A 25,686-nucleotide genomic window follows, 5' to 3' on the forward strand; every position below is an offset into this window, starting at 1 on the left:
GTTGGAGGCTGTTTGACCTGAGAACACTTTACACCTCATCATACTGTCATCATATGTGTTCAGTTGGCTTTAAGGCCTAATGTGGGAGCCTTCTGTAACATTACCCACTGTGGATGGGAGATGAGTTTGTCTGATAATAATTCATTTGTTACTCCACACCTTGTTATTTCTAGTTGATAACTTCATCATTTCTAATCTTTCTTAATGTCAGACAGTGCATGTCTCAGTGTCTGATGATGTGGTTTCTTCTTGTTACTGGAACATCGTTGCTTTTGTGTTTCTTGTACTTTTGACAGTGATAAAATGACACATTTAAATAGCTTTTATTACAGATATTGTCCTTCAGGCACATTTCAACAGCATCAGTTAGAGTAAAAACAAGTGTCATGAAGAGTCTTGATAAAGTGTCTGTGTGTCCCCTGGTCAGTGAGCATAACACCATATCTCCATGGCAACCCGGATGCGAGAGGACACTGGCGTGAATATCGCCGCTTATTGATCTGTGACAAAAACTTTTTTTTTTCTGGTAAAAGAAGAAAGCCAAGTTGTCTTTACAAGCCTAAGGCTGTACTACTACCTTTGAAGCCTGCACACCTGAAGAACTAGCTCCATGGACTCACTTTTCTCCGCTGATCAGCTGTTAGTCTCACCGCTCAGCTGTTAGCATAACAATGCTAACTTATAAGCAGACATACTCGATGTTCTGTGGGCTGTCCATCGCTGCGCCGCTGGTCCTCCCTCCACCACAACCTTGGGGTTATTCACCAGCTGGCTCCGTTGTTACTCTCCTCTGCTGCTGTGGTCCTCTCCCAGCTCGCGGTGATGTTGGATGGTCGCTGCTCTGCCGTTGCTGGTGGGGTCTGTGGTTGTTCAGCGCTGGAGCTCCTGGACTTCTGCTGTCGCTTCGCCCCGGTCTCTGTAGCTGGGGCTGGATCTCTGGGTCTCCTGTGTCGCCCCCTGCTGTGTGCACGGAGCCTCCAGATGCAAGTTCACATCTAGACCAAGGATGCTGTTCCCTGCGGTGTAGACGGCGGTATTGGCGTCTGTGCGGCTGTTCCCTCTGTACTGACTGACAGGCGCTCCATTTATTCTTTGTTTTGTTTGTTTTCATATATGTTATTTCCACTTTGTTAAGTGTCCTTGGGTACCCTGTAAGACGCTATATAAATTAAATCTATTATTATTATTATTATTATATAAAGCCTTCAAATCAAGGATGACTTCTAACCAAGTGTCCAACTAACTGCCTGTCCAACATCACACACAATCATACATCAAGCTACAGTTTCATACAAATGTCACAAGATGGCAACAAACAGCTATTTATTCATTTATTGATGGATTTATTGATCTTTCTTTTCAGTGGGTTGTGTTTCTTCCTCCAGCATATCAATAAGCATTAATGCAGTGAGCGCTGTCTTCCTGTTCTCCGGGATAGACATTAGTGCCACAAGACACAACACAGGCTGATATAATCACACATGAGGTGGTGATGAAAAATCAACAACCTTGCTAACTTCAGTAAGTGAACGATTGCATGAGCCTAATTAATTCTGACTTGCTTCAGGTAACTTACAGCTGTGTGGAAGTTCTGTTTCATGCAGTTTACAACCTGCAAACAGGCATGAAAGTTACATGGTGTAAAGCATAATCAAGATTATATAACACAAAACGTCTCAGATGTGATCAGTAAACATAAAATGGTATCAGTACAAGGAAAATCACCTCAAAGGACATTTTAACAAGCGGCCCAGCCAGGGATTTTGGGAAACCACTAACCTGGGCAGCTGTGGCTCAGGGGCAGAGCCAGCATCTTGTTATCAGAAGGTTTCTGGTTCGATTCCTCTGGTCTGCATGTGAAACTGTCTTTGGGCAAGATACTGAACCCCAAACTGCTTCTGCCGTGCTGGTCGGCACCTTGCATGGCAGCCACCACCATCAGTGTATGCATGAATTACTTTAAGTCGCTCTGGACAGAGGAGTCTGATAAATGCTCTAAAATGAAACAATATCACATCAGGCCTGTGGAGGTAAGCGTGGTGGAGTTGCGGCTTTATATGCAGCAGCATGCTGGACCTCAGAGGGGAGATGCTCAGGAGAGCACATGGGGAGCTGCAGGACGAGACCCCCCTTACTGTGTCTGAGGTGGTTTGAGCAATAAAAGAGGCTAAAGTCCAGAACTTGGTGCTTGCAAAGAGGACTCACGGTAGCACGGAAAAGGCTACACTGGCGCCCAACGTGACTAGGCGGGCTGGTGCACAGGATGGCGGAGCCGCAGCATCTGCAGCCGATTACGGCACTGGGCCAGATGCTGGGGAGATTGCGGCGATGCACCGGGAGCAGGCAGTGCTGAATAGACAGCAGTTGGAGGCGCTCCACAAGCAGATCCGGCCGCTGCAGTTGCTGCTGACTCAGTCGGGGGCAGGGGCACCATCTCCCTCTACTCACTTGCTCTCAGGTGTCGTGCTGCACAAACTGGCTGCGGAGGACGACCCCCAGAGTTTTCCCAAGATGTTGAAGTCGACAGCGGTGAACGTGCAGCTGCTCCCCTCACTGTCGGGGAGGCCCAGACTGCAGCCCTCGGCCTGCCGGCTTCTGCTTAGGGGAACTTCCAGGACGTAAAGAAAGCCCTCTTTGACAGGATGGGCTTCTCCTCCGGGGACCACAGGCGTTGGTTCTGTACTGCCCGCAGCCCCTGGCCCACACCACACACCCACTCGGCCCTCCCCTTCGCTCCGCTCTAATTCTCCCTGTGCTTTCTCTTCATCACAGGTTCCAGCCACTACAGGCGCTGCTCTCAACCCACAGGGGGTTCCTCAAGCACCGGAGCAGGTGTTCTGGAGGTGCGGGCCGCCCGGACGCTTCAGCCGGGAGCACCCACACATGGATGTCGACTAGGTGATCCGGTTCACTGACCCACCTACACACTTCCCTGGTCCAGGGGGACATACAGGGATCCGGTAAGGATTTAAGGGGGTATACATCAGGCAATGGTGGATTCAGGCTGTTCATTGATGTTCATTGATATACTGGAAATTACCCAGTGTATGCAGTCTATAATCCACCTGAACCTGGTTCTACCCCGGAGTTTTGGTGGATGCATCCTAGGTGCATATTAGGTTCGTGCATGGGGATATTCACAGCTACCATGTGGTGCCAGTGGAAATTGGACATGGACAGAAAAAGCATAGCATTAAGACTGCGGTCAGCTCCCGTCTGATGCATCCCATAATGTTGGGCATGGATTGGCATGTGTTTAGTAGGTTAGTGGTTGCTGGTACCAAAAAGCCACCGGGAAACTGTTTTCCAGGTGGGTCATTATAACCAAATGGCTGGCCACATGGGGGGCTACAAAACACTAGACCGGATAATGGCCTGATTCTATTGGCCCAGCATTCAAGGGACGCCGCTGTTGTGTCGCCCTGAATGCCAGCTGGTTAACCAGTGTGCATGTACATCCTGCATACATGACAAACCAAGAGAAGAGATGTTTCTACTGTGTGAGCGATGTGACCTGAAGTCTAATGAAGAAACATACTCAGAGTACTGCTGCAGTCAAACTGCTGACTGAACCTTCATCTCCCTGAATATCACAGAGGAAGAGAGCAGAAGGATTTTCTTTATACAAGTTCCAGTTGGTTTGAATCCACTGAACTCTGTTTAACTGGAAACATTTCTCATCTCCTACAAAGGCGACACGTGACAGGACTGAAACAAACACGGTGTCGTGATCAGGACCAACGTCCTGTTACGCTACGTGTCGTCTTTTAACTGGTCTCACGTGTATTTACATGGAGCTGTTGACTTATGTTAAGAATTGTAATGTTTTTCAGGAGACAGAGCTTCAGTCAACAGGCCGACTGCTGGAAGCTGTTTGAACATTTCACACGTCATCATATTTGTTCAGTAGGTGCTGAGGGCTGATGTCGGCCTCCAGTTAACTTGTCTCCTTGTGTTTCTTAATGTCAGTGAATGTCTCACTGTCTCCATGATGTTGGACTGTATCAAGAGCTGCAGCTGTTTCACAAACTACATCTGAGAAGGACGACAGCAGAAATACTGAAATAGATATCAGCTGCAGCTTCTTCAGCAGCATCCAGGTCATGTGACCTCTTGAATCAAACTCAGTCCTGGTTGGATGAGACACACCTCTTTTTATTGGATTCTGGTTCCTCCCAATCACAGACGCTACATTTGTAGACTGACAGCTCAGTGGACGGGGCTCATCCCGGTTCAGCTCACATTATAAAAATAAAGTGTTATTGATAAAAACATGAGGAGCTATAATCAATAAACAGAGCTGTGTCTCAGTCAATAAGAAGACTTTTGTGGCATTTTGAGTGATCTGGAAGCTTCTGAGAGAAAAATGCTGACTTGATAACAAATATTCATATAAGATATGACGAGCACTAAAATCCATAACATAGACGTGTGTCCTAATTATCAAGAGCAGTGAAACGACCCAGCATTGATCTGGAGTCTCTGGGTCACATGACCTGCTATAACCTGATAAACCATATTTATAATATTCATGGACGGGCCCTCAGTGGAACCTCTGTGTTCTGTAGCTGATCTAACCGTCCTCTTACTGCCAACACCAGGTCAAACTAACACAGCTGGATCTGGATCTGGGCTCTCACTTCACCACAGTCCCGACATGTTGTGAGCGACAGCTGCATGCTCGCTCTGGCTTCAGCTACAATCACTCATCCTCCAACATTTGTACAGCGGACCAGAGATATGTTGGACTTTATGAAGCTGGAGAAGATGAGACACGATGTTCAGGCTCAGCTGACAGGTTGACGTTGATATGACGAGCTGTCCTCAGTCAGACTGATGCTGGAGGTTCTGATAACTTGATGTTGGACCAGACTCCTTTCAGCTCCGCTCTCCTGCTGGTTTCAGTACATGTCAGTGACCCAGAGAGCAGCTTCCACTGCTTCAGGCCCCTGAAACACTGAGAATAGATCATCAGTCATTAGTTAGTGTGTGTATATACACATGTACATGTATTATTATTATCATTGCTTCATTAGTTATGTGATGTTTGATTAATGAGTATTGGACAGTATGTGTATATTTGTGTCTTTATCTTTCCTTGTGCATCGTTTCCCTCTGAATGTTATCTGGGTGGAGGATGTTAATAAGTTCACACATGTTCATGCAACCATTCGTTAATTGTTGTAATCAAATACAGAATATAGAATAAAGGTGTAGTGATGGCTAGCAGCCTCCTGTCCTGCTGTGTGTCATGTGACACCTGGAGGCTGTTTAATGTCACCTGGAGCTGCTGACATACGTTAAGAATTTGAATGTTTCCTCTGTTTGTTATATCCAGGAGACAAAGATCAGTCAACAGGCCGACTGCTTGAAGCTGTTTGACCTGAGAACATTTTACACCTCATCATACTGTCATCATATGTGTTCAGTTGGCTTTAAGGCCTAATGTGGGAGCCTTCTGTAACATTACCCACTGTGGATGGGAGATGAGTTTGTCTGATAATAATTCATTTGTTACTCCACATCTTGTTATTTCTAGTTGATAACTTCATCATTTCTAATCTTTCTTAGTGTCAGACAGTGAATATTGACCCAAACTACCTGCAGTTCTGTATCACCACCTCTAGATCTGATATCTTATTGTGTGATCAAGTTTATTTATCACAATTAGTGATAGATTTTGATTCATTTGTACCTCCTTGGTGTATGAGTTTGCATACCACTGTGTTAATAAAGTTGATACCTGTAGATGTCATTAACCTTCAGTCTGCATTAAAGCATCTGAAGGTTTTTACTTTAGTGTTGGCTGTAATTTCAGTACAGGCTGAGTCACTCAATGCTTCACACTGTCAGCATCTGGTGCAGACTGCAGACTGCTTTGTTTCATATCATAATTAAAATGTGGAGTGACGAGGCCTGATGGTTAGAGTCCACCAGATCCATTTTTGGTCCGACTCTGGATGACTTGTATTCCTGCTGGAAGCCGGAGCATTGAGCATCACTTCAGCCGAATCCAGCACAGAGCAGACAGGAAGTCACACACCGAAACAACAAAATAACATCCAGTTAAGTTTCAAAATAAAACAGCACTAAAACCTCAAAAGAAAGAAAAATACAAGCTCTTCTTCTGATCCTTCGGTTGGGAACACTTTCTGTTGTTGTGTTTATAACGTATACCCATAACTGTGGTTGTGCATGATTACGTAATTATCGCAGGAACTCCTCCTCTTGCTGTCCAGCAGTGCTGCGCTTTGCCGGACTCAAAATAGAGTTGATGGGGTTGCCAGGCGACGGATGATGGAGCAAAACCGTACACTACAGACATGCATCCAGTGGAATCTAGTAAGAGAGGTGTGGCACAGCCCTCAGGTCTATCCCTGACACACTGTAGACCTCAGCCCTTAGTAACCACAAGGTTTCATTCTACTGAGTGAAACTGTGATTATTCTCAGGCCGAGTTCAGAGAGCATAAAGTCAGCCGGACTCCTGCAGATTTTCATTTGTTTCTTTATATCTGGTTGATCTTTACTGAACCCATAGAAGCCCCGCCCCCCTGTACACCTTCAGTTCTTAAAATTTTATTTCACTTGTAAAATCCCCCAGTTCAGTTTGATTGTTCCCTGAAGATGCTTTTTTAATTACCTCCGGCGTGGTGATTGTTTTCATCTGTGCGCCTGTTAAACTAAACTTAATTAACCCTTGTGCCCTCCTTAAAAAAACTTCCTCTAACCACCTTCGTGGCAAAAATGTACACACACAAAATCTGCCATAAAATACTCATACATACCTGATCAAAATAATCAAATATTCATTAATTTTCAGGATTTTAACCCTTTAAATGCCAGTTATATTATAATTATCTATGAAAAACCCACAAAAAATGTATTATTTTCCATATATTAAGTAGTAGGCTGATGGGGCTTTGGTGGTGATTAGAGTCTTTGATATATCAAAGATTACCAACAAAATTGATTTGATTGCATTAGTATATTTTATGTAGTAACAAATACTCCCTCTAACCACCTTCGTGGCCAAAAATGCCCCATTGACTTCCATTAAAACCAAATTTTTTAATCTCACTGCCATTACAGTATAAAACCATGCATTCTGTAATGTCAGCATGCCATTTTGAAGAAAAGTAGTTATATTTGACATTTTTGATGTATTTCACCAGATTGAACCATTTTCCCATTGTAGGCCGATGCATGAAATTCTTGTATTTTTGCCAGTTATATTATGGAGCCGGGTGACTACCAGGGCCCAGTGTGTGTCATCAACCCCAATTCCATGACTATGCTGCTAAATGCCTTAAATGTAAATGTAAGTAAATAACTTTTTGAACCTTCTGTGATGAAAAAACAGAACTCAAACAGTTTTGTAAAGAACTGAACTGAACTGAACTGAACTGAAGCGGACTGCTGGGTGGAAACGGGTCTACAGGGAACCTCCTGACCTGTGACAGTGATCCAGCTGGGTGGAGACTCTCCATCACTGATGGTGTTACACTTGTAGAGTCCTTCATCAGACCTGGAAACATGGTGGATGGTCATGTGACCTGTAGGCTCAGTCCTGATGAAGGAGCCATCTTTATAGAAAGCAGCTGAGAGGTTGGAGGTCTTTGTTGTACAGGTGAGAGTGACATCATCTCCCTCCATCACAGGGAGGACAGGACTCTGCAGGATCACTGCTCCACCTCAACACACAGACAAACATGTTATTCATTTAGTATCTTATTTTGAAATTAACTGGCTGCATTAAGTCTTTTCTTCTATGTGTAACTTCCTGTCCGACTCAGTCAGCTCTGTGTTTTGTCTTGAACGACTGTAATCAGCTTTGGCGACTGTAACGCCATTGAAACGCAGCAGAGACGGGCCTGGTGGAATCTGGAGGTTAAGCTTCAAACTCTGATGCCCTACCTCCTCCAGTCAGTAAGCAATAATACATAATATACAACGTCCAGTCTGACTTTGTGCTGACAAGCACTTCACACATTATGACACATCATGACTTTAGACTGTTATTAATGTTAGCTTTATGCACTTTGGGTTGAAATAAGGATGTAACGTACGTGATATCAGTTACTTTGTGTATGTTCTCACTAGGTTTGAGCGATGTCTGCCAAATGTCATGTGACACTGAGGCAGTATGTCCCCTCAATGTTGTTGTAAGGCAGCAGTTGTGAATTAGCGCACCACTGTAGTGGCCGCTGCTAACCCTATCTCCAGTTACCACCGACATACATCCTGTGTCAGGTTTAAAAGCCTCGTCTCAGCACCACATGTCTGTAATTTAGCTTTGTTTAGCCTCATGTGCATAAAACAACGTTGGCCAACTAGCCGAGGAGGCTAACTACGAAAACTGTGTATAAAAACGTCATGGCTGGGAGAAACAGCGGGAAAAGTAGCACTGCTGTCACAAGTTTAACCGTGTCCTGGGTTCACATTTCCTCTCCCCACATATTAACAACAACTCTTGTCTACGGCAACTCTGAGGGGACATGAAGCCTTTCTTGTTACTTGCACTACAGGGCGCTTCAAGAAGTGGGACTAGAGGAGTCATCACAACACTGAGAGGGATGGAGCTGCTGACCAGGCTGCTGTATCTGACCCGGTGAGGGGCTGGTTGAATTTTAGGGGCAACTCCTCATCCTCATCTTACCAGTGACAGTGATGTTGATGCTGCTACTGGCTGCTCCGTCTGTGGACTCACACCAGTAAACTCCACTGTCCCAGGGGACGATGTAGCTGATGTTACATGAAGAAGCAGCTGGTTCTCCCCAGTAATCTCCACACTGAGACACCTTTCCTTTAGTCTTGTTCCTCGTCACCGTCCATCCATCAGAGCTGTCGTCCTCCTCACACCTCAGAGAGATGGACTGTCCTTTAAACAGCTGAGATCTGTGAGGACTGATCTTCAGAGAGGCTGGAGGGAAATGATTTTATTAACATCAGAACTGAATGTCGAGCTGAGAGGCAGCGTGACGTTTAAAACAACATGAACATTTTTCTTGTTTGCAGACTGTTGGAGCTCCATAGTTTCTACAGTTTGTCTAACATGTTGGAACACCTCTGATGATCCCTAAACTACTGGAATAAGTATCAGGAAGTACGACAGTCGATGCACCGATCTGATGCCACATCTTTCACTCATTAGAAACAGGACCTGGTTACTTCATACACCTGCATGAAACTAACAGATTTTAGCATCCAGGATCAATAAACAACAGCTCATCAGTAGTTTAACATACAGAGTGTCGGTACAAAGTTCAGGTATCAAGAGACGATCATTACACCTCCAGTAAGAACTGTTTTCCTTCAGAAGTCATGATTTGGTTGAAAGATGAGTTTTCTCTGTAACTTTCCTCTCATTAGTTAGCAGGCAGTTGCTGTCAGAGGCGACATTCACTAACCTCGGGTGGCCATGCAGCAAAGCATCATGGTCAGACCTGAAGGGAGGAGAGACATGTTGGTGTGAGGTTTTAGATTTCACACAGAGACACGGAGAGCCATCCAACGAGGAGATGAACTGTATGTGTGTGTGGATACTAACATCACACCTGTACATGTTAAATACATGTTTCTGCAGAGCCTCGTGCTCCACGTGCTCCGCACCTTTCACTTATTGATACTTGATGAAGAAGCTCATGATTATAAGGTCATTAAAGCTCCTGCTGGAGAGAAGCTGGTCAGATTCTGATGCTCTGGGATCTCAGGTCCTTATTGATCTGATATCAGTCATCATCCAGGGTTCAGTTATCAGAATATCACAGCCGAGTTAAGATGATGTTACTTCCTGCTCTGAGATGGAAACCTAACCTTCATCCTAATCGGACCTTTCCATCATACTTTGTTCATCAGATTGTACTCACCGAGCAGCCATTGTGTTGATGTTTGTCCCATTGTGTCACTAACGGATGTGAGTTTAACATTTCACACCAAGCTTCAGTCAGTGCACCTAAACCAGCTCACTTCCTGTGAGAACTGAGAGCTCTGTGGCTTTGACAGAGAGACAATATGACAGTTTAAACACACCTGAAAGCTTCCACACAACAAGTGAAAACCAAACTCCATGAGTAGATTATTCATTAACAAAGGACAGAAATATATAATGTAAATCAAAGTGAGTCTTGACTGAAGGATGACTGATGAATGCAGTGACGTGTTACGTTTGCTGCTACCTGAGGAGCCTCAAACAGCTCCTGTGCAGACCGGACTCAGTTCCAATGTGAACCAGCAGGTGTCAGCAGCCAGCAGGTCTCCTCACCTGTCACCAGGACACACAGGAGGAGAGTTAGTTTGAGGTCTTTGTCCTCAGAGAGGCCATGACTGCTACAGCTGACAGGATAGGTAGGTCCACACATGACATGACTGAAACCAAGGCAGCAAATTTTGATATTATATATCAATATAAATATTTTCTATCAGTGTTACGGCCTCCATTGAGATAAGTCAACAATGGGGCTCAAAGGGGTTGGAGGATGCAACACATGAAGCACACCAGACATAAGGTAAACAATTAAACAGGCTTTATTGAATTATTCCCAGAAACAAACCAGAGAAAACTTAAAAAATAGTTTTTTTTTAATCCCAGCCAATAGGAACAAAAGATAGGAAGACACTGGACCAGCCACGCAGTCTCCTCCTAAACTGCCAAAATGGAAAATAAACTTGAAACAAACTGAATTGAACCACAGGTAACCTCCAGCCCAAAGTAACACAATAAGCTAACATGACAAAACCCTTACCTTGTTCATGCCATTTCACTGTTTCTGCGAGAGCTTTGAATCAGTCGTCCATGCTGGTTCTGTTCCTGCTGTCTGAAAAAGGAGGCAAAGAAAACAAGACAAAGTGGCGACCTCACTGGATGTGATTAGAGACGGCGTCTAATTACAGGGGAGGTGCACATGTTTTCTTCGTTTCCTCTCTCCTCCCGTGGTTTCCCCTGTTCTAATAAGTTGTTCTAATGTTGAACTGAAACTAGAAATGCTTTGTTGGTATTTGTGGATTTACAGCAGGTTTTCTGGCTGTTTTCAGGAGGGGTTTAAGCATTATGAACATCTTAGTAACTACCTGTGAGAAGTGAAGCCTACTGTAGGATATTTATATCATATCAATCTGCCTCAAATCGCTCTCTCAGGTAGGATCCAAACATCCTGAACAACCAGATCTCTGCATCTGAAACACCCAGAAGCAGCATTTTATCCAGACTAAAGGTCAGACTGGATTACTAAATCTGAATATTCAGGATCAGAAATCTTTGGACCAATTTATTTGCAGATCAGATCAAAGCCTAATCAGAATCAACTGGTATAATCTTGAGAGATCCTGCCAAACCACCGCTCCTTGGTAACCAGACTGTTTAAGTACAGACTGACACATCGGCTCATAATAGATACTCCATCTTAAATCAGCTGCTGCATTTGTCAAGACTCCATGTAAGCTCTGTTTTCAATTGAAATGTCTTGATAGAGTTTGTTCTGTATAACTTGGATCACAGCTAGGAAGTATAATCCACGTCATGTTGAACTCTTAAATAAATAAGACTGTCAGTGTGTGAAACTGGATCCTGTGGGATGAGGCAGGTACTTCCTGCTCAAACACTTCCTGTGACTCAATGACTCATGTCTCAGACATGAAGGATAAAATCAAACTGACACGAAGAGAAAACACTACAGGGTTAGCAACTGACGAGAGCTCGTTATCTGTCTCCCTCTTATATAAAGACTTTGGTTGTTCGTTCTTCTGTTTGTCTGCACAGAGACAGTTATAAGTCAGCTTCTGGTTAGCCCACACGCTGTGATGTCTAAGTGGTGTATTAATATACAGTTAACAACTGTCTTACCTTTATTTTCATCACAAACACATTCTGATAGAAGCAGCCGGAGATATGAGCCCGACTCTCCACCTGTTGTTGAACATGGAGGTTGAGCAGTGAGCCACAGAGTGACTCTGATACAGCTCGATGGAAGGAATGAAGAAACAGACACACATGTTTCTGTCTTCAGTTTGATTGTAAAATACTTTATTGTCTTTGTCAGGGTTCAAATACATAAAACATAAACTGTCACAAAGCACAAACCTACTTTAAGACCATGATAACAATAATGCAGTCGTACTCTGTCCGTCACTGGCTGGACATTTAGTTTAGTTGCGTCTGGTCTGACCCTCTACTGGGACCACTTTGTCATGGGGGACACCTACCAGGACCTGAGTGCTCCAGACAATCCTGATCCCAGAGCCAACAGGTACACAAACCCCTTCACCTGGTAAGGGTGGCAACTCATGAAGGGGAACATTACTGATACCAGATCATCCTGATGGAGAGCCTCAAACACCTGAGTACTACCTGAACTCTCACCTACAGAGAGAAACATCAGACATGTTGGAAACACATTCTGTAAACAGTCTGTGACATGTCAGCTGATCAGATCATATCAGAGGAGATTATCTCCTGTTTCTTCAACAGCAGACGGTTCTGGTTTCTTTTCTCTTTGTCTTTTTAGATTTCCTGACAAGAAAAAGTCTAACAGCAGCCAAACAAACCAGAACAACACCTGCTGCTGCACCCAACACACACACAGACACATTTTTTAGAACAAGATGAAGCTCTTCAAAATAAAAGCTGGTCTTTACCTGAGGTTAGTTCAGCCAGAGGGAACAAGAGGACTCTTCCTCTTGTTCCTGTGAGTCATTCACAGTGAACAGGGCCCCCTGCTGGTTTCACTGTGACACTGGTTCTGGTCTTTGTTACCTTCATCAGCTGTCTGGAGCTAACAAACACACATAATGTAATATAACAAGAACATGGCAGCAGGAAAGAGTCCTGATCAACCCTGGACCTGAACCCTGGACCTGAACCCTGGCCCTGAAACCTGGCCCTGAACCCTGGACCTGAACCCTGGACCTGAACCCTGGACCTGAACCCTGGCCCTGAAACCTGGACCTGAACCCTGGCCCTGAAACCTGGCCCTGAACCCTGGACCTGAAACCTGGACCTGAACCCTGGACCTGAACCTTGGCCCTGAAACCTGGACCTGAACCCTGGACCTGAACCCTGGACCTGAACCCTGGCCCTGAAACCTGGACCTGAACCCTGGACCTGAACCCTGGACCTGAACCCTGGACCTGAACCCTGGACCTGAACCCTGGCCCTGAAACATGGACCTGAACCCTGGACCTGAACCCTGGACCTGAACCCTGGACCTGAACCCTGGCCCTGAAACCTGGATCTGAACCCTGGACCTGAACCCTGGACCTGAACCCTGGACCTGAACTCTGGACCTGATGGAGTCCTATTGGCTGCTGACTGAGGGGAACCGGTACATCACATGATGTAGTCAGAGACACGGAACCGCCCAGCAGAGAGAGGTTCTGACTCCATCAGACTGTCTGATGCTGTTAATAACATAAATCATATCTCACAGATACACGATGATTATGAGCTGATTGTAGAGTCACAATACAGTGATTTCAGTGTAGTTATACTATATATATGATATTTAATATATATGAACTATACATAATATCTAATATATACTAACTATATATAATATCTAATATACACTAACTATATATAACAGGTCATCAGTTCTGTCTGACCCTGTTGTTTCTGTGTATGTACAAACACACTAAACGACAGAAAACTGACTTCCTGCTAAATGTGTGACAGAAACAGTGACAGACAGCAAAGAGGAAGGAGGAGGGTGGACTTGGTCTGACTGCTACATGCTGCTGAGCTCAGATGACCAGGACTCAACATGGAGGAATCATGTCTGCTGTGGCTGCTCGGTGAGTAAAACACACTTCATCTGTGTTCCTGTTCGTCTGCACGCTTCCTAAATGTTCATGTCTGGAGTTTCTGAGAGCAGCAGTGAGTTACAGAGCCAACAACAAGAGAACACACTGAATTCAGACCAGCCGCAACAACAGATCACAGCCGAGACCAGAACCGATCAATAGTCATATTTATTACTTATGTATGTTTTATACTAATGTTCATGAAATTGCTCTCAAACAAACAAACTAATAAAAAATCTAATAATCAGATTATAATCTGTCGCTTGTCTGGTGCAGTTGAGAGTTGACCAAGTTCGTCACAATTTTTTTTTGTAGAAGTTCTTTGTTGATGCAACAAGAGTCGCACATCAAGAGCACATGGATGATGAGTGAAGAGAGGCTGTCTCTCCTCATCTTTTGTAATAACCCATATCAGTAAAGCATTATTCCCTACAACCGTTGCTGTGTGTCATACATCAGCTTTCACAGAAGAGGCTTCACCACCCGTCCTCAGGATGAACTCCTTATCTAAGTTCCTTTATGTTAATGTTCACAGCACATTATACCTCATACAATACATGAATACATAAATTCATACTCTGCAGCCAGATAACTATCACAAGAAGGAACTCATGTCAGAAGTCAACAAAGATAAGATTTCACTTTACATGATGTTAACGATGTTGTATCTGTATTGTTAAGTTTTATATGTGAGAACAACATATCAAAATAATAAGAGACTTTTGACAATTTCCCTCATACTATATAAATACACTGTAAAGTACTATTTCACTTACATCATGTTGTTTTGTGTTTTTTTCACATTAAGAGAATATGCATGTAAAATACATGAGAATCACACTTTTCAATAGTTTTCATTAAATTTGAATAACTTGCATACATGTTTTAGATTGATTGAACAATATTATAAAATACCTTTTACTGTTATTTAAAATATAGAAATTTCAAATTGTGCATTTTAATAGTTTTATTACATTTTAGAGAAGTTGTCTAACAACAACACATTTGTAAATCTACTAACATTGTGTCAGTAAATTTACGAAGAAAAGCTGTAATTTGACTTGTGTATTGTGTTATTTGATCTTTTTTTTTGGCAACATTTTCAGACATTTGAACATTTTTAAACCTCAAACCAACCGGAGTGTCTTTTGTCTTTAGTTGTGACGTCACTTTTCACACTGTTGCTTTAAAAACAACACGAGCTGATGATGTTTCTTTGATACGACTGTCCTCCTCTGTGTTTCCTCTCAAACCAACCGGAGTGTCTTTTGTCTTTAGTTGTGACGTCACTGCTGAGCGGCTGCACACACCAAGGTGAGAACACTTCCTGTGTGACTGATGAAGAGTTATTTAGTCCCTGATAGAACAGTTAGTGTTCAGGACGCTGTTTATGGAGGGAAATAGTTTGCACATACAATAAAAGAGTGAAGACTGTCTGGATGTCCACAGACTGGACGCTAAAGAGAAATGTGCTGCTATAAAAATGTCATTGTGAAAGCAGGACTGCACACCATGCAGCACCATGCAGCAGCTGACAGAGAAAGTGCAGAAACAATATTGACATGTGAGACACATGAAGTCACATCTGCTGTGTGTTTGACACCAACTCTGAGAGTTCCATTTAAAACATGAGGAGACTCAGAGCCTGAAACACAGAGGAGATCAGTGCAGGTCAACAAGGTCTACAGAGACTGGAAGAGGAAGAAGAGACACTTCTGTCCAAACTGACCATTATCATCTGTAACCACATCTCTCTGTCTCGTCCTCCAGCCTCTCTGAAGATCAGTCCTCACAGATCTCAGCTGTTTGTAGGAGAGTTTGTCTCTCTGAGGTGTGAGGAGGACGACAGCTCTGATGGATTGACGGTGACGAGGAACACGAGTAAAGACACCAGGAGTCCGTGTGGAGCTGGCTGGGGAACAAAAGATGGTTCTGACTGTAACATCAGCTTCATCTTCCCATCTGACAGTGGAGTTTACTGGTGTGAGTCCACAGGCGGAGCAGCCAGTAGCAGCATCAACATCACTGTCACTGGTAAGATGAGGCTGTTGTAACTCCAGCAGGTCTCAACACTGAGTCTGTCTTTCACCTTTTCACTTTGGCTGAGCCTGAGAGAGACAAAGACAAGAAGACAGACAGGTGACCTTCAGGAGGCAACAACACTGGGTGGAGCACTGAGTCTGCCTCCTCAACATGTTGTTCATCTGTCAGTCTGACATTATGTTCAACATGTAGAGATGATAAATCAGCTCCATGTGCCAAATGTTTCTCCAGAGAGATTGTTGTGATGAAGTGTTGCTGAGTACAGGACAGGACAGTGAGACTGCTTGTGTGAGTCAGAGGATCCATCAAGCTGAGTTTGATGCTGTGAAATCAGACTTTAACCTACCGATGTTAGCAGCACACGTTTGTCAACACACTGTCTGTTTCTACTGATCACAACATCACCAGACTCCCTTAACAAATGTACTGATTTAAGAGTTGTTGAGTGAGGAGAGACTCGACAAACTTTGTGAAACACGACGACAAATTCTGAATGATTGGAGCTTCTTGTGGATTCAGCATTAAATGAGCAGGTGTCCATGTTGTTCATCAGTTGTGTTTCAGGGTTTCATCTCCATGTGAAGCTCTTTAAACTGTGCTTGTGGGACTATAACTTGAACTAGAGCTGAGCTGAGCTGTGTACACACATGAGCATGTTACACTACGGTGGCCCTGAGGGCTCAATGCATCGCACCAAACAGACAAAACAAAGCAAAGAAGAAAACATCTTCATCAGTTTGACCAGCACAACCAAACACCTGATACTGTCCTGTTGTCAGAGTGATGAAGATGATGAAGAGGACATATGTTTGTGTTCTGTCTTTTTAAGCTGAGCCTTCAGAACCGCCCTGCAACGACCCGGTTCTACTGCAGCAGAGGACGAGACGACACCACAATCTTTATGTCCCCGGTCACTGCAGCACTGGGTACAATGTACCAGTAGCTACATGCTAACAGGCTAATCTAACCTGTAGAAACATGAGGTTATCTGTTGTGTAGCTGTGACAGGCTGCTACCTGCATCCTGTCATCACCTTCACACTCACAACAGGAACACACAACTGGAATTACATGTTTGTCTGTGTGTTGAGGTGGAGCAGTGATCCTGCAGAGTCCTGTCCTCCCTGTGATGGAGGGAGATGATGTCACTCTCACCTGTACAACAGAGACCTCCAACCTCTCAGCTGATTTCTATAAAGATGGCTCCTTCATCAGGACTGAGCCTACAGGTCACATGACCATCCACCATGTTTCCAGGTCTGATGAAGGACTCTACAAGTGTAACATCATCAGTGATGGAGAGTCTCCACCCAGCTGGATCACTGTCACAGGTCAGCAGGTTCAACTTAAGTCTACAATAAAAATGTCAGCAGAGACAGAGACAGTCTGTCTCCAGAGTCAGTGTTGGCATCCAATGTTTAACATTTCTATGTTTCATACGTTGTAGATAAAACTTTACATGTCTTTATTAGTTTTGACTTTAATACCACAGCTGGAAAACCTCGACATCTTGTTAAATTATAACATTGAACCATCATTTGATTTATTCTCCTCTATATAAAGTTTGTGGGTCTCAGGCTGACATAGAACAAGAGGAACAGACCAGACAGGAGCAAGTTCACTTTCTTAGTTTGATCTCGTTTCTCTCTACAGTAAAATGACTGAATGAATTCATTTGATTTCTGTGTTGTTGATCAGAATCTTTTGTTCATTTTAGAGAAACCTGCTTCACCATCCTCTCCTTCAGCTCCCTCTCCTCCTCCTGTCCCTGTGTGGTCGATGGTTCTTGCTATTCTATCCTCTCTTTTCTCTCTGGTTCCACTGGTTCTTCTGGTTCTAGAGGTGAGACGGCTCACCAACAGGAAACCTAAAGGTTAGACACATTCAGACACATTCAGCTAACTGAGCTACATGCTAACAGCAGCATGTTTCTATAGCCAGTGAGAATTATGAGCAGCAGTTAGAGGTTATGCCACAATCTATCAATCAATCAATCAATCAATCAGTTGATGATGTTGATGATCAGCTGTTGATAAATTATCTCACTCTATCCACCTACAGGAATTTACCTGCCTGTCTCCATGGAGATGGCTCCTCCCACCCAGGCTGAGCAGGGATTGGCTGATGAGTACGATGATGTCATGGCTGCTGTCACCACAGAGCATCACCTCTGAGTTGATCCAACGTGTTCTCCTTCTTCTTCAGTCACGTTTCCTTCGTAGGAGCCAGAACTCTTCCTGTGGAGCTGCTCACCTTCTAGGTTCTGTCCTTGTGGATCCTGCTGCTTCTTCTTGTGAGACCCGCCCTCCTCCTCCTCTGATTGGCTCGTCTCTGTGGTGTTCCCACCAGAACTCTTCCTGTGGAGCTGCTCACCTTCTAGGTTCTGTTCTTGTGGATCCTGCTGCTTCTTCTTGTGAGACCCGCCCTCCTCCTCCTCTGATTGGCTCGTCTCTGTGGCGTTCCCACCAGAACTCTTCCTGTGGAGCTGCTCACCTTCTAGTTTGACGGGTCGACTGCTGATTGGACTCTTGTGTTGTTCACTGAGTCGGTTCTGTCTCTGTGATGAAGTTGCTGTTCTGTCTCTCAGTGAACTCAGCTTGATGTGTTGATGTTCTGATGGTGTCCAGCTGATCCACTTTCTGTAAAGTGTTTCTTTAGAGACCTTCGGTCCTGATCCGACGCTGAGAACGATCCTCTTTGACTTACTGACGCTTTGATTTACTTTCTGGATCCTCAAACGTTGTGAATGTTTCCAGGTTTATGTGACAGTATTCAAGGTTTTCAATGTGGTCTGAGACTTTTGGACCTGCTGTATCTAAAATGTTGAGCTGCACATTAAACAGACTTTATCCTTCAGTATCATTCAGTGTGTTCCCTTCAGCTGTGTGTTGACACACCCTGTTTATGTAACACTGCACATCAGAACTGATGACCAGAACAAAGACTTCCCTTAAGTCCAACAACAGAACAATGTTCATGGTTTTAGATCCTCGGTGCGTTTTCTGCATCTCAGACTGACCTTTAATCTGAAGATTATTCATGTTGTAGTTTTTTATGCTCTACATAAACGACAGCTTCCTCTTGAGTCCAGTAAACTGACCTGAAGCTGTGAGGTTTCTCTCGACACTCTGCTCGAGCTGACATTGACGTGTTTGTCCTTGTGGTGAAATGTGTCAACTGGTTTTAATGGCAGCGAGCAGCTTTGTGGTCGTCCAGGTTCCTCTTTCCCATAAATACCCTCCCACCTAAATACCTAGAGTCTCCACTTTTATCGTGAAATATTGGAGGATTTTAAAACTTTGAGACTCAAACTGTTGAAGTAAACAACTAACAATTCACTGCCATCTGAAAGATGTATTTAGACGTGATGAAGACTGAAACAAAGTGATTTAAAGAGACAGTTCTGGTGTCTTGATGTGGGGCTGTATGAGACTCTTATCTCAGTCAGTGTATTTAGTTTATTTCTTAAAAAAAGAAATGCGTTGAAATAATAAAGATCATAATTCTGTCATAACGTGCTCTGAAACATAAACATAAACCATCCATTTTCGTCCACTTATCCGGGGCCGGGTCGCGGAGGACAGCTGCCTGACCAGGGACACCCAGACTTCCCTCTCCCCGGACACTGCCTCCAGCTCCTCTGGGAGGATCCCTAGGCGTTCCCAGGCCAGCTGGGTGACATAGTCACACCAGCGTGTCCTGGGTCTTCCTCGGGGTCTCCTCCCGGTGGGGCATGCCAGGAACACCTCCCGAGGAAGGCGTCCCGGGGGCATCCGAAACAGATGCCTGAGCCACCTCAGCTGGCTCCTCTCGATGTGGAGGAGCAGCGGCTCTACTCCGAGCTCCTCCCGGGTGATAGAGCTTCTCACCCTATCTCTAAGGGAGCGCCCTGCCACCCTGCGGAGGAAGCTCATTTCGGCCACTTTTATCCGGGATCTTATTCTTTTGGTCATGACTCAAAGTTCATGACCATAGGTGAGGGTAGGAACGTAAATTGACCGGTAAATCGAGTGCTCTTCACCATGACAGACCGATACAACGACTGCATTACTGCTGATTGGGTCATCGGGGCCCCCGCCCACAACCTCCACCCAAATCACATGGCACTGGCCCCTTCTGAACCCTCCTGCGGGTGGTGAACCTACTGGAGGGCGGGCCCACGTCACTCTTTCGGGCTGAGCCCGGCCGGGTCCCGCGGGCTAAGACCCGGACACCAGGCGCTCGCCTGCGAGCCCCAACCCCAGGCCTGGCTCCAGGGTGGGGCCCCGGTAACGCCATTCCGGGCGACGTGAACGACCTTGTTTTTATTCCTTTCATCAGCGGCATTGGAACCGCTCTTAGTCTCACCCGTCACCTAGGACCTGTTTGCCTTGGGAGACCCTACCAAGGGCATTAAGCCCCGGACAGCATAGCTCCTAGGATCATTCAGGTACTCAAACCCCTCCACCACGGTAAGGTGGCGGTTCAGAGGAGGAGTGTATTTAGTGTATTTCTTAAAAAAAAGAAATGTGTTGAAATGATAAAGATAGAAACTTTACAGCCTGAATCTTCTCAGTGGTTCACCGACTGAACAATCAAAGCTCTTCAAACTCAGACTGTGTGTGCAGACTGTGAACGATGCTCGGGCTCTTTATAGTCTGCGGTTGCGGTTTAGTTTGTTCTTTATCTGCACTGAAGGGAGGTGTGTGTCGGTTAGCCACAACCAAACCAGAACAGGCCCAGTTTTCCATCTGACAGCTGAGCTGAACCGACAGAAGCAGACCAGGAAAATAAGAAGTGAGTGCAAAGTTTATTGATGCTGCAGACAAATATTAAGTCACAGCTGCAACAACAATAACACAGTCCGATAAACATAAATATAGTTTAAATAACAGTGAAGTCAGATATGACGCTGAACCGGTGGAGGCTCTGTTCAACAGAAACATATGAATGAAACAAGGGTTATGAACAAACCTTTAAACAATTAATCTTTATCTCACTTATCTCTTATTTCACTTAAAAATACAAACTCTTAAAACATACTCTAAATCTGACCTGTCTTTCTCTCTGTAGCTGCGAAAGTCTCATTTAGCTTCAACATATCAAATAAGCAGTGAAGCAGATGACAGTGCTGAGGTGTGACGGTCTATGGGGACCAATCACAGGCCGGCTGGACAACACTGGTTGGTCTGGTGTGAAGGTCTACATCAGTGATGAGTAGAGGACCTCCGGCTCTGACTTCAACCCTGAACAAACAAACAAACAAACATACAAACAAATAACAAAAACTGTTCAAACTCCACCCACAAACAGCAACTTTTGAAATGGATTTTTTTTTTTTTTTTGGATATGTAGTGCAACAGTATTTGGGAGTTTGGGTGTTAAATGCCATAATTATTAATGATTATCAGGAATAATTGGCAACACTTTATAATAACAATCATTAGTAAGTCCTTTATAAGACATTAGTTAATGATGAACAAATGTTGAACAAAACATTAATAAACCTTTGTAAATGATTAGTTAATACTAAATTAACATATCAAAAGTCTTCTACAACTGAATAGTTCATTATGAAATATTCATGAACTAATCAGTTACAAGTGCTTTTGCATCCCCCTAATCTAAAGTGTAAACACTTCATCAACAGAGTATGTGTTCATATCATTTGTAGTTCTACCTGTTACCAGTGACGGACTGCTAATCTGGAATTTGGGCAGATGCCAGAGAGGCCACTGTTTGGGCCAGCCAATCAATCAATCAATCAGAAAGAGGCTGCAAGATGGTGTCTCTCAGTCTCCTTTCAAGCTTTAATAAAGGTCTTACACTTAATGAAAGCCAAGTGTCTGCCAATTCTTCACACTACATGATAAAGCAAAGTAATCAGTCTTTACATACCACATACAAGTCTCTACATCACAGTCATTGACTTACGTTTGCTGCTACCTGAGGAGCCTCAAACAGCTCCTGTGCAGACCGGACTCAGTTCCAATGTGAACCAGCAGGTGTCAGCAGCCAGCAGGTCTCCTCACCTGTCACCAGGACACACAGGAGCAGAGTTAGTTTGAGCTCTTTGTCCTCAGAGAGGCCATGACTGCTACAGCTGACAGGACAGGTAGGTCCACACAGGCAGGCAGCACATGTTCATCAATAAAACAACATTAACTGGTTATCATTTCGTTTCTAAGCAGGTGGACAGGAGAAATAAAATAACATGTTTGTACCATCCTGTTTTGTTTTTTTAATATGTGAACAGGATAAAATGTGTATGTTTCTAGAGCTTTAGTTACTGAAATAAATACTTCTAATTACAAGGATTCATACTGTTGAAGAAAAAAAAAGCTCTTGCTATTAGCTGGAAATGCATTTTCCTGACTTTCAATGGCTGAATTTAACTTGTAGCCCAGAAACTTTTCAGGAAAACGCTCCTGATTTAAAAACTAGTTTCTCTTCATCTGGTTGTGATGGCATCCTTTCACACAGCGAGCTCTACTCACCGTGGTTGTCTTCTTTATTTAGTAGAGTAGTGACCCAAACAAAGTCAGCAGTCCTGATTTCTTCAATGAAAACTTGGCTGTTATTGTCAACCTCCTTGTTATCTGCTGATCTCTGTCCTGTTGCCTTCATCAAGCTGAGCAGCACTATTTACTCCCAACATGTCAAGACTCATGTCACTTTCCATGTGGCTCTTACCTTGTTCATGCCGTTTCACTGTTTCTGCAGAAGCTTTGAATCAGTCGTCCATGCTGGTTCTGTTCCTGCTGTCTGAAAAAGGAGGCAAAGAAAACAAGACAAAGTGGCGACCTCACTGGATGTGATTAGAGACGGCTTCTTATCAAAGGGGAAGTGTGCATGTTCTCCTCGTTTCCTCTCTCCTCCCGGGGTTTACCAAAAGGTTCAAATGATGAACTGAAACTAGACTTTGAGAAATGCTTTGTTGGTATTTGTGGATTTACAGCAGGTTTTCTGGCTGTTTTCAGGAAGAGTTTAAGCGTAATGAACATCTTGGTAACTTCCTGTGAGAAGTGAAGCCTACTGTAGGATATTTATATCATCCTGGATCCAAACATCCTGAACAACCAGATCTCTGCCTGAACATCTGAAACACCCAGAAGCAGCATTTTATCCAGACTAAAGGTCAGACTGGATCACCAAATCAGAGCAAACGGATGGAGGATGGAGACAGAGCAGAAACACACAGTGAGGTCAAGACATGATGAAAGAGTTGAGTTGAGTGTGACAGAAGCAGCTGGAGATATGAGCCCGACTCTCCACCTGTTGTTGAACAGGTGCAGGAGAGATGAAGAAGACTCAGAGACACCGATGACTTACGTTGAGATAGTTTATAGAACATGATCATGGAGGAGCAACACAACATCACATCTGTCTGCACAGAGTGCTGCCATGATCATCCCAACCAGTCTTCACAATGTCCAAATGATATCTGACAGCTTCAGGAGGAAGTGCTTCAACACATGTTCTCTGTTTAATAACAGAGTAGAAGGTGATGCAGAGTCTCTCTGCTGTAGCCAGAAGACTAAGAGGAAGAACAGGTCAGAGACACAGTGAAACATAGATAGATCGAAGGCCTCCTTATGAGGTTTACACAAACAGTTATCTTAGCTTAGCCTCGGCTCTGTTCATCAGACATCTGTTCTGCAGACACATCTACAGCAGCTTTGAGTATCTAGGTCACAGAGACCATGAGAAGAATGAGAATGCTGATAGAACAATCATCACTATCCTTATCCAGATGTTAACATCTGTACAACACACATATGACCTCCTATAGTATGGAGACACAATGTCCACACTGAGGACAGCACACACTGTATGCTGTGTAGATAGTAAAGCCTCTTGAGGCACATTGTGGTTTGTAATGCTGGACTGTATGAAAACACTAAAGCTGGCAGCTGCTCAGGAGTGACGCCTGCTGATTCTGAATCAACACATTCATCTGTACCTGGAACAGAGTTGTAGACATTCATGTTTTCTCCTTATCTCATTGTCCTCTGTGCAAAACTCTTCATACTTTAAATTGAACTTCTAACAGGCCTCAAACTGATCTTTACTGACCCCTGCAGGACTTTTGTGGCACTGCAACAACAAAACACAACAAGAGGAAAACAGGTTGCACCCAGGAAAGTTTCATCTGAACTACTCAAAAGAGAGGAAACTGTCCTCACACTGCTACAGAGTGAAAGTCCACTGTGGAGAAGACGTCCTCGTTTCAGATGAATCTGTCTCCACTTCAAACACTCAGGACCTCTGAGACAAACCACACTGCATCTGAAGCACACAGTCATTTCCTGCTTTGTGCTGGGCTCCATCCCTCCTCGTACTCTCTGTGCTCAAGAAAAACCAGCCCACCCATTTATTTTTAACTGGTGAGATAAAAACCTTCAGTCACCAGTGGAACAAACAAAGAGGAAGGAGGAGAGTTGAACTGATGTGACTGATTTCACTCCACCAACAGGTCCAGAACGATGGGACGGACATCTCTGCTGCTCTGTAAGTACAATCTACTCTGTAAAACTGTAAATAATCCTGAACTGATTCTGTTATTAGACTTTATTGATCACTGCAGGGAAACTAGAGATGAAAAGGCTAAAGAGATGAAGATGAAGCAAACTGACTAACGTAGTGATCAAACATGTGGACTAGTTTTAATATGGAAACAACAACACAAAGCTGCAAAGCTAAAAGTGTTAGCATGCACCCCTCTGAAGTGTTAGCACGAGCTCGACTGAACATCAAGGGTTAAATCTGGTCTGAGATCAGGTTGTGATGTGTTCTCTCCTGCAGACTGTGGTCACAGCAGACCAGCTGTATGGAGACATCTGATGTTTCTGTGGTTGTTTCTCCAGATACGAAACTTTTGTGAACTCGTGTCTTTCGCCAGCCGTCTGCACCAAATATCAAAGCTTCCACGTTCTTATTTTAACGTATGATGTTGTTTCCATGGAGACACACGGCGGTGTGCACGGAGGGGCGGGACTGTGTGTGAGACGTGTGAGAAAAAAACAAAACACAACATGTGGCGATCGGTCTTGATTCTGTGGAGCACTGCCACGAATGAGTCAATGTGTGGGAAACACTGAAAGGTAAAGGTAATGATAACCTAAATAAATAAAGGTGTAATGTGTCTGGTTGTGGATGGCAATATGAGAATGAGAAAAGAATCATAAACACCTGGGCTCCCTGAGTTAGTGCAGCGTCTGATTATTCACAAAAACTTTCAATCATTGATTTTCTGTATTTCTTAATTTCAAAGTAACATTTAGAATGTTTTACAGAGAAACACATAGGAACAGTTTTTAATCAAGATGATTGCTGTCAAAGGGATTTTTCAGGTCGAGAAACATTAACCCATCAGAGGAACGCTTTACATCTTCAATGAAGTAACAGCTGGAAGTTTCTGTACATTATATCACATTATTATCACAGGTTTCTAAGTGGACAACCAGCTGTGCTGCTAGAATCTAATTTAAATATAACTTAACTTTAAAATAACTTTATAAAGAACATTTAATATCCACAATCACACAGTATGTTTATCTAAAGGTTGAATGATATTTCCAGAATGTTGAGTGCAGTTCAACTCCAACTGTCTCAGTTCTGTCTGATCTCGTTGTTAAATCTCAAACCAACCAGAGTCTCGTTTCTCCTCAGCACTGATCCTTCTGCTTTGCTGTGAAACCAACGCAGGTGAGTGAACGTCTCACCTGACAGTCAGCAGCTGTTGAGATAATACTTTCTAGTGAATGCTGATGTTCTGCAAACAAATGAACAAGATTTCTGCCGTTATGGTACAAACAACCGCCTCACAAAAAAGACAGAAGTGAATCCCTCAAAAACAAAAAGACCAG

At 43.9% G+C, this 25,686-nt stretch overlaps 2 protein-coding genes across 3 annotated transcripts in view; one reads left to right on the forward strand and one right to left on the reverse strand.

Annotated features, from left to right (window-relative positions):
- The first annotated feature begins 788 nt into the window (after nucleotides 1-788).
- Nucleotides 789-18,697, forward strand: LOC115590042 (Fc receptor-like protein 5). Of its 2 annotated transcripts, XM_030431296.1 has the most exons (8): nucleotides 789-798; nucleotides 1,579-1,580; nucleotides 13,669-13,787; nucleotides 15,075-15,110; nucleotides 15,567-15,830; nucleotides 16,930-17,169; nucleotides 17,556-17,711; nucleotides 17,900-18,697. In XM_030431296.1, exons 3-8 carry the CDS (start codon nucleotides 13,757-13,759, stop codon nucleotides 18,010-18,012), a joined length of 840 nt encoding a protein of 279 aa, XP_030287156.1. In that variant the 5' UTR covers nucleotides 789-798; nucleotides 1,579-1,580; nucleotides 13,669-13,756; the 3' UTR covers nucleotides 18,013-18,697. The 2 variants fall into 2 exon arrangements, with proteins under 2 accessions (XP_030287156.1, XP_030287157.1); XM_030431297.1 differs by lacking the exons at nucleotides 789-798; nucleotides 1,579-1,580; nucleotides 15,075-15,110 and having other exon boundaries at nucleotides 13,687-13,787.
- Nucleotides 7,251-25,686, reverse strand: part of LOC115590334 (Fc receptor-like protein 5) — a 30,635-nt gene continuing 12,199 nt past the window's right edge. Inside the window, exons 4-6 of the mRNA XM_030431680.1 lie at nucleotides 9,410-9,445; nucleotides 8,659-8,922; nucleotides 7,251-7,693 (exon numbers count right to left, since the gene is read on the reverse strand). Coding sequence (XP_030287540.1) covers nucleotides 7,251-7,693; nucleotides 8,659-8,922; nucleotides 9,410-9,445 — 743 coding nt within the window. The remainder of the gene's footprint in view (nucleotides 7,694-8,658; nucleotides 8,923-9,409; nucleotides 9,446-25,686) is intronic.

Source organism: Sparus aurata, chromosome 10 (assembly GCF_900880675.1).
Source record: "Sparus aurata chromosome 10, fSpaAur1.1, whole genome shotgun sequence".
Lineage (NCBI taxonomy): Eukaryota > Metazoa > Chordata > Actinopteri > Spariformes > Sparidae > Sparus > Sparus aurata.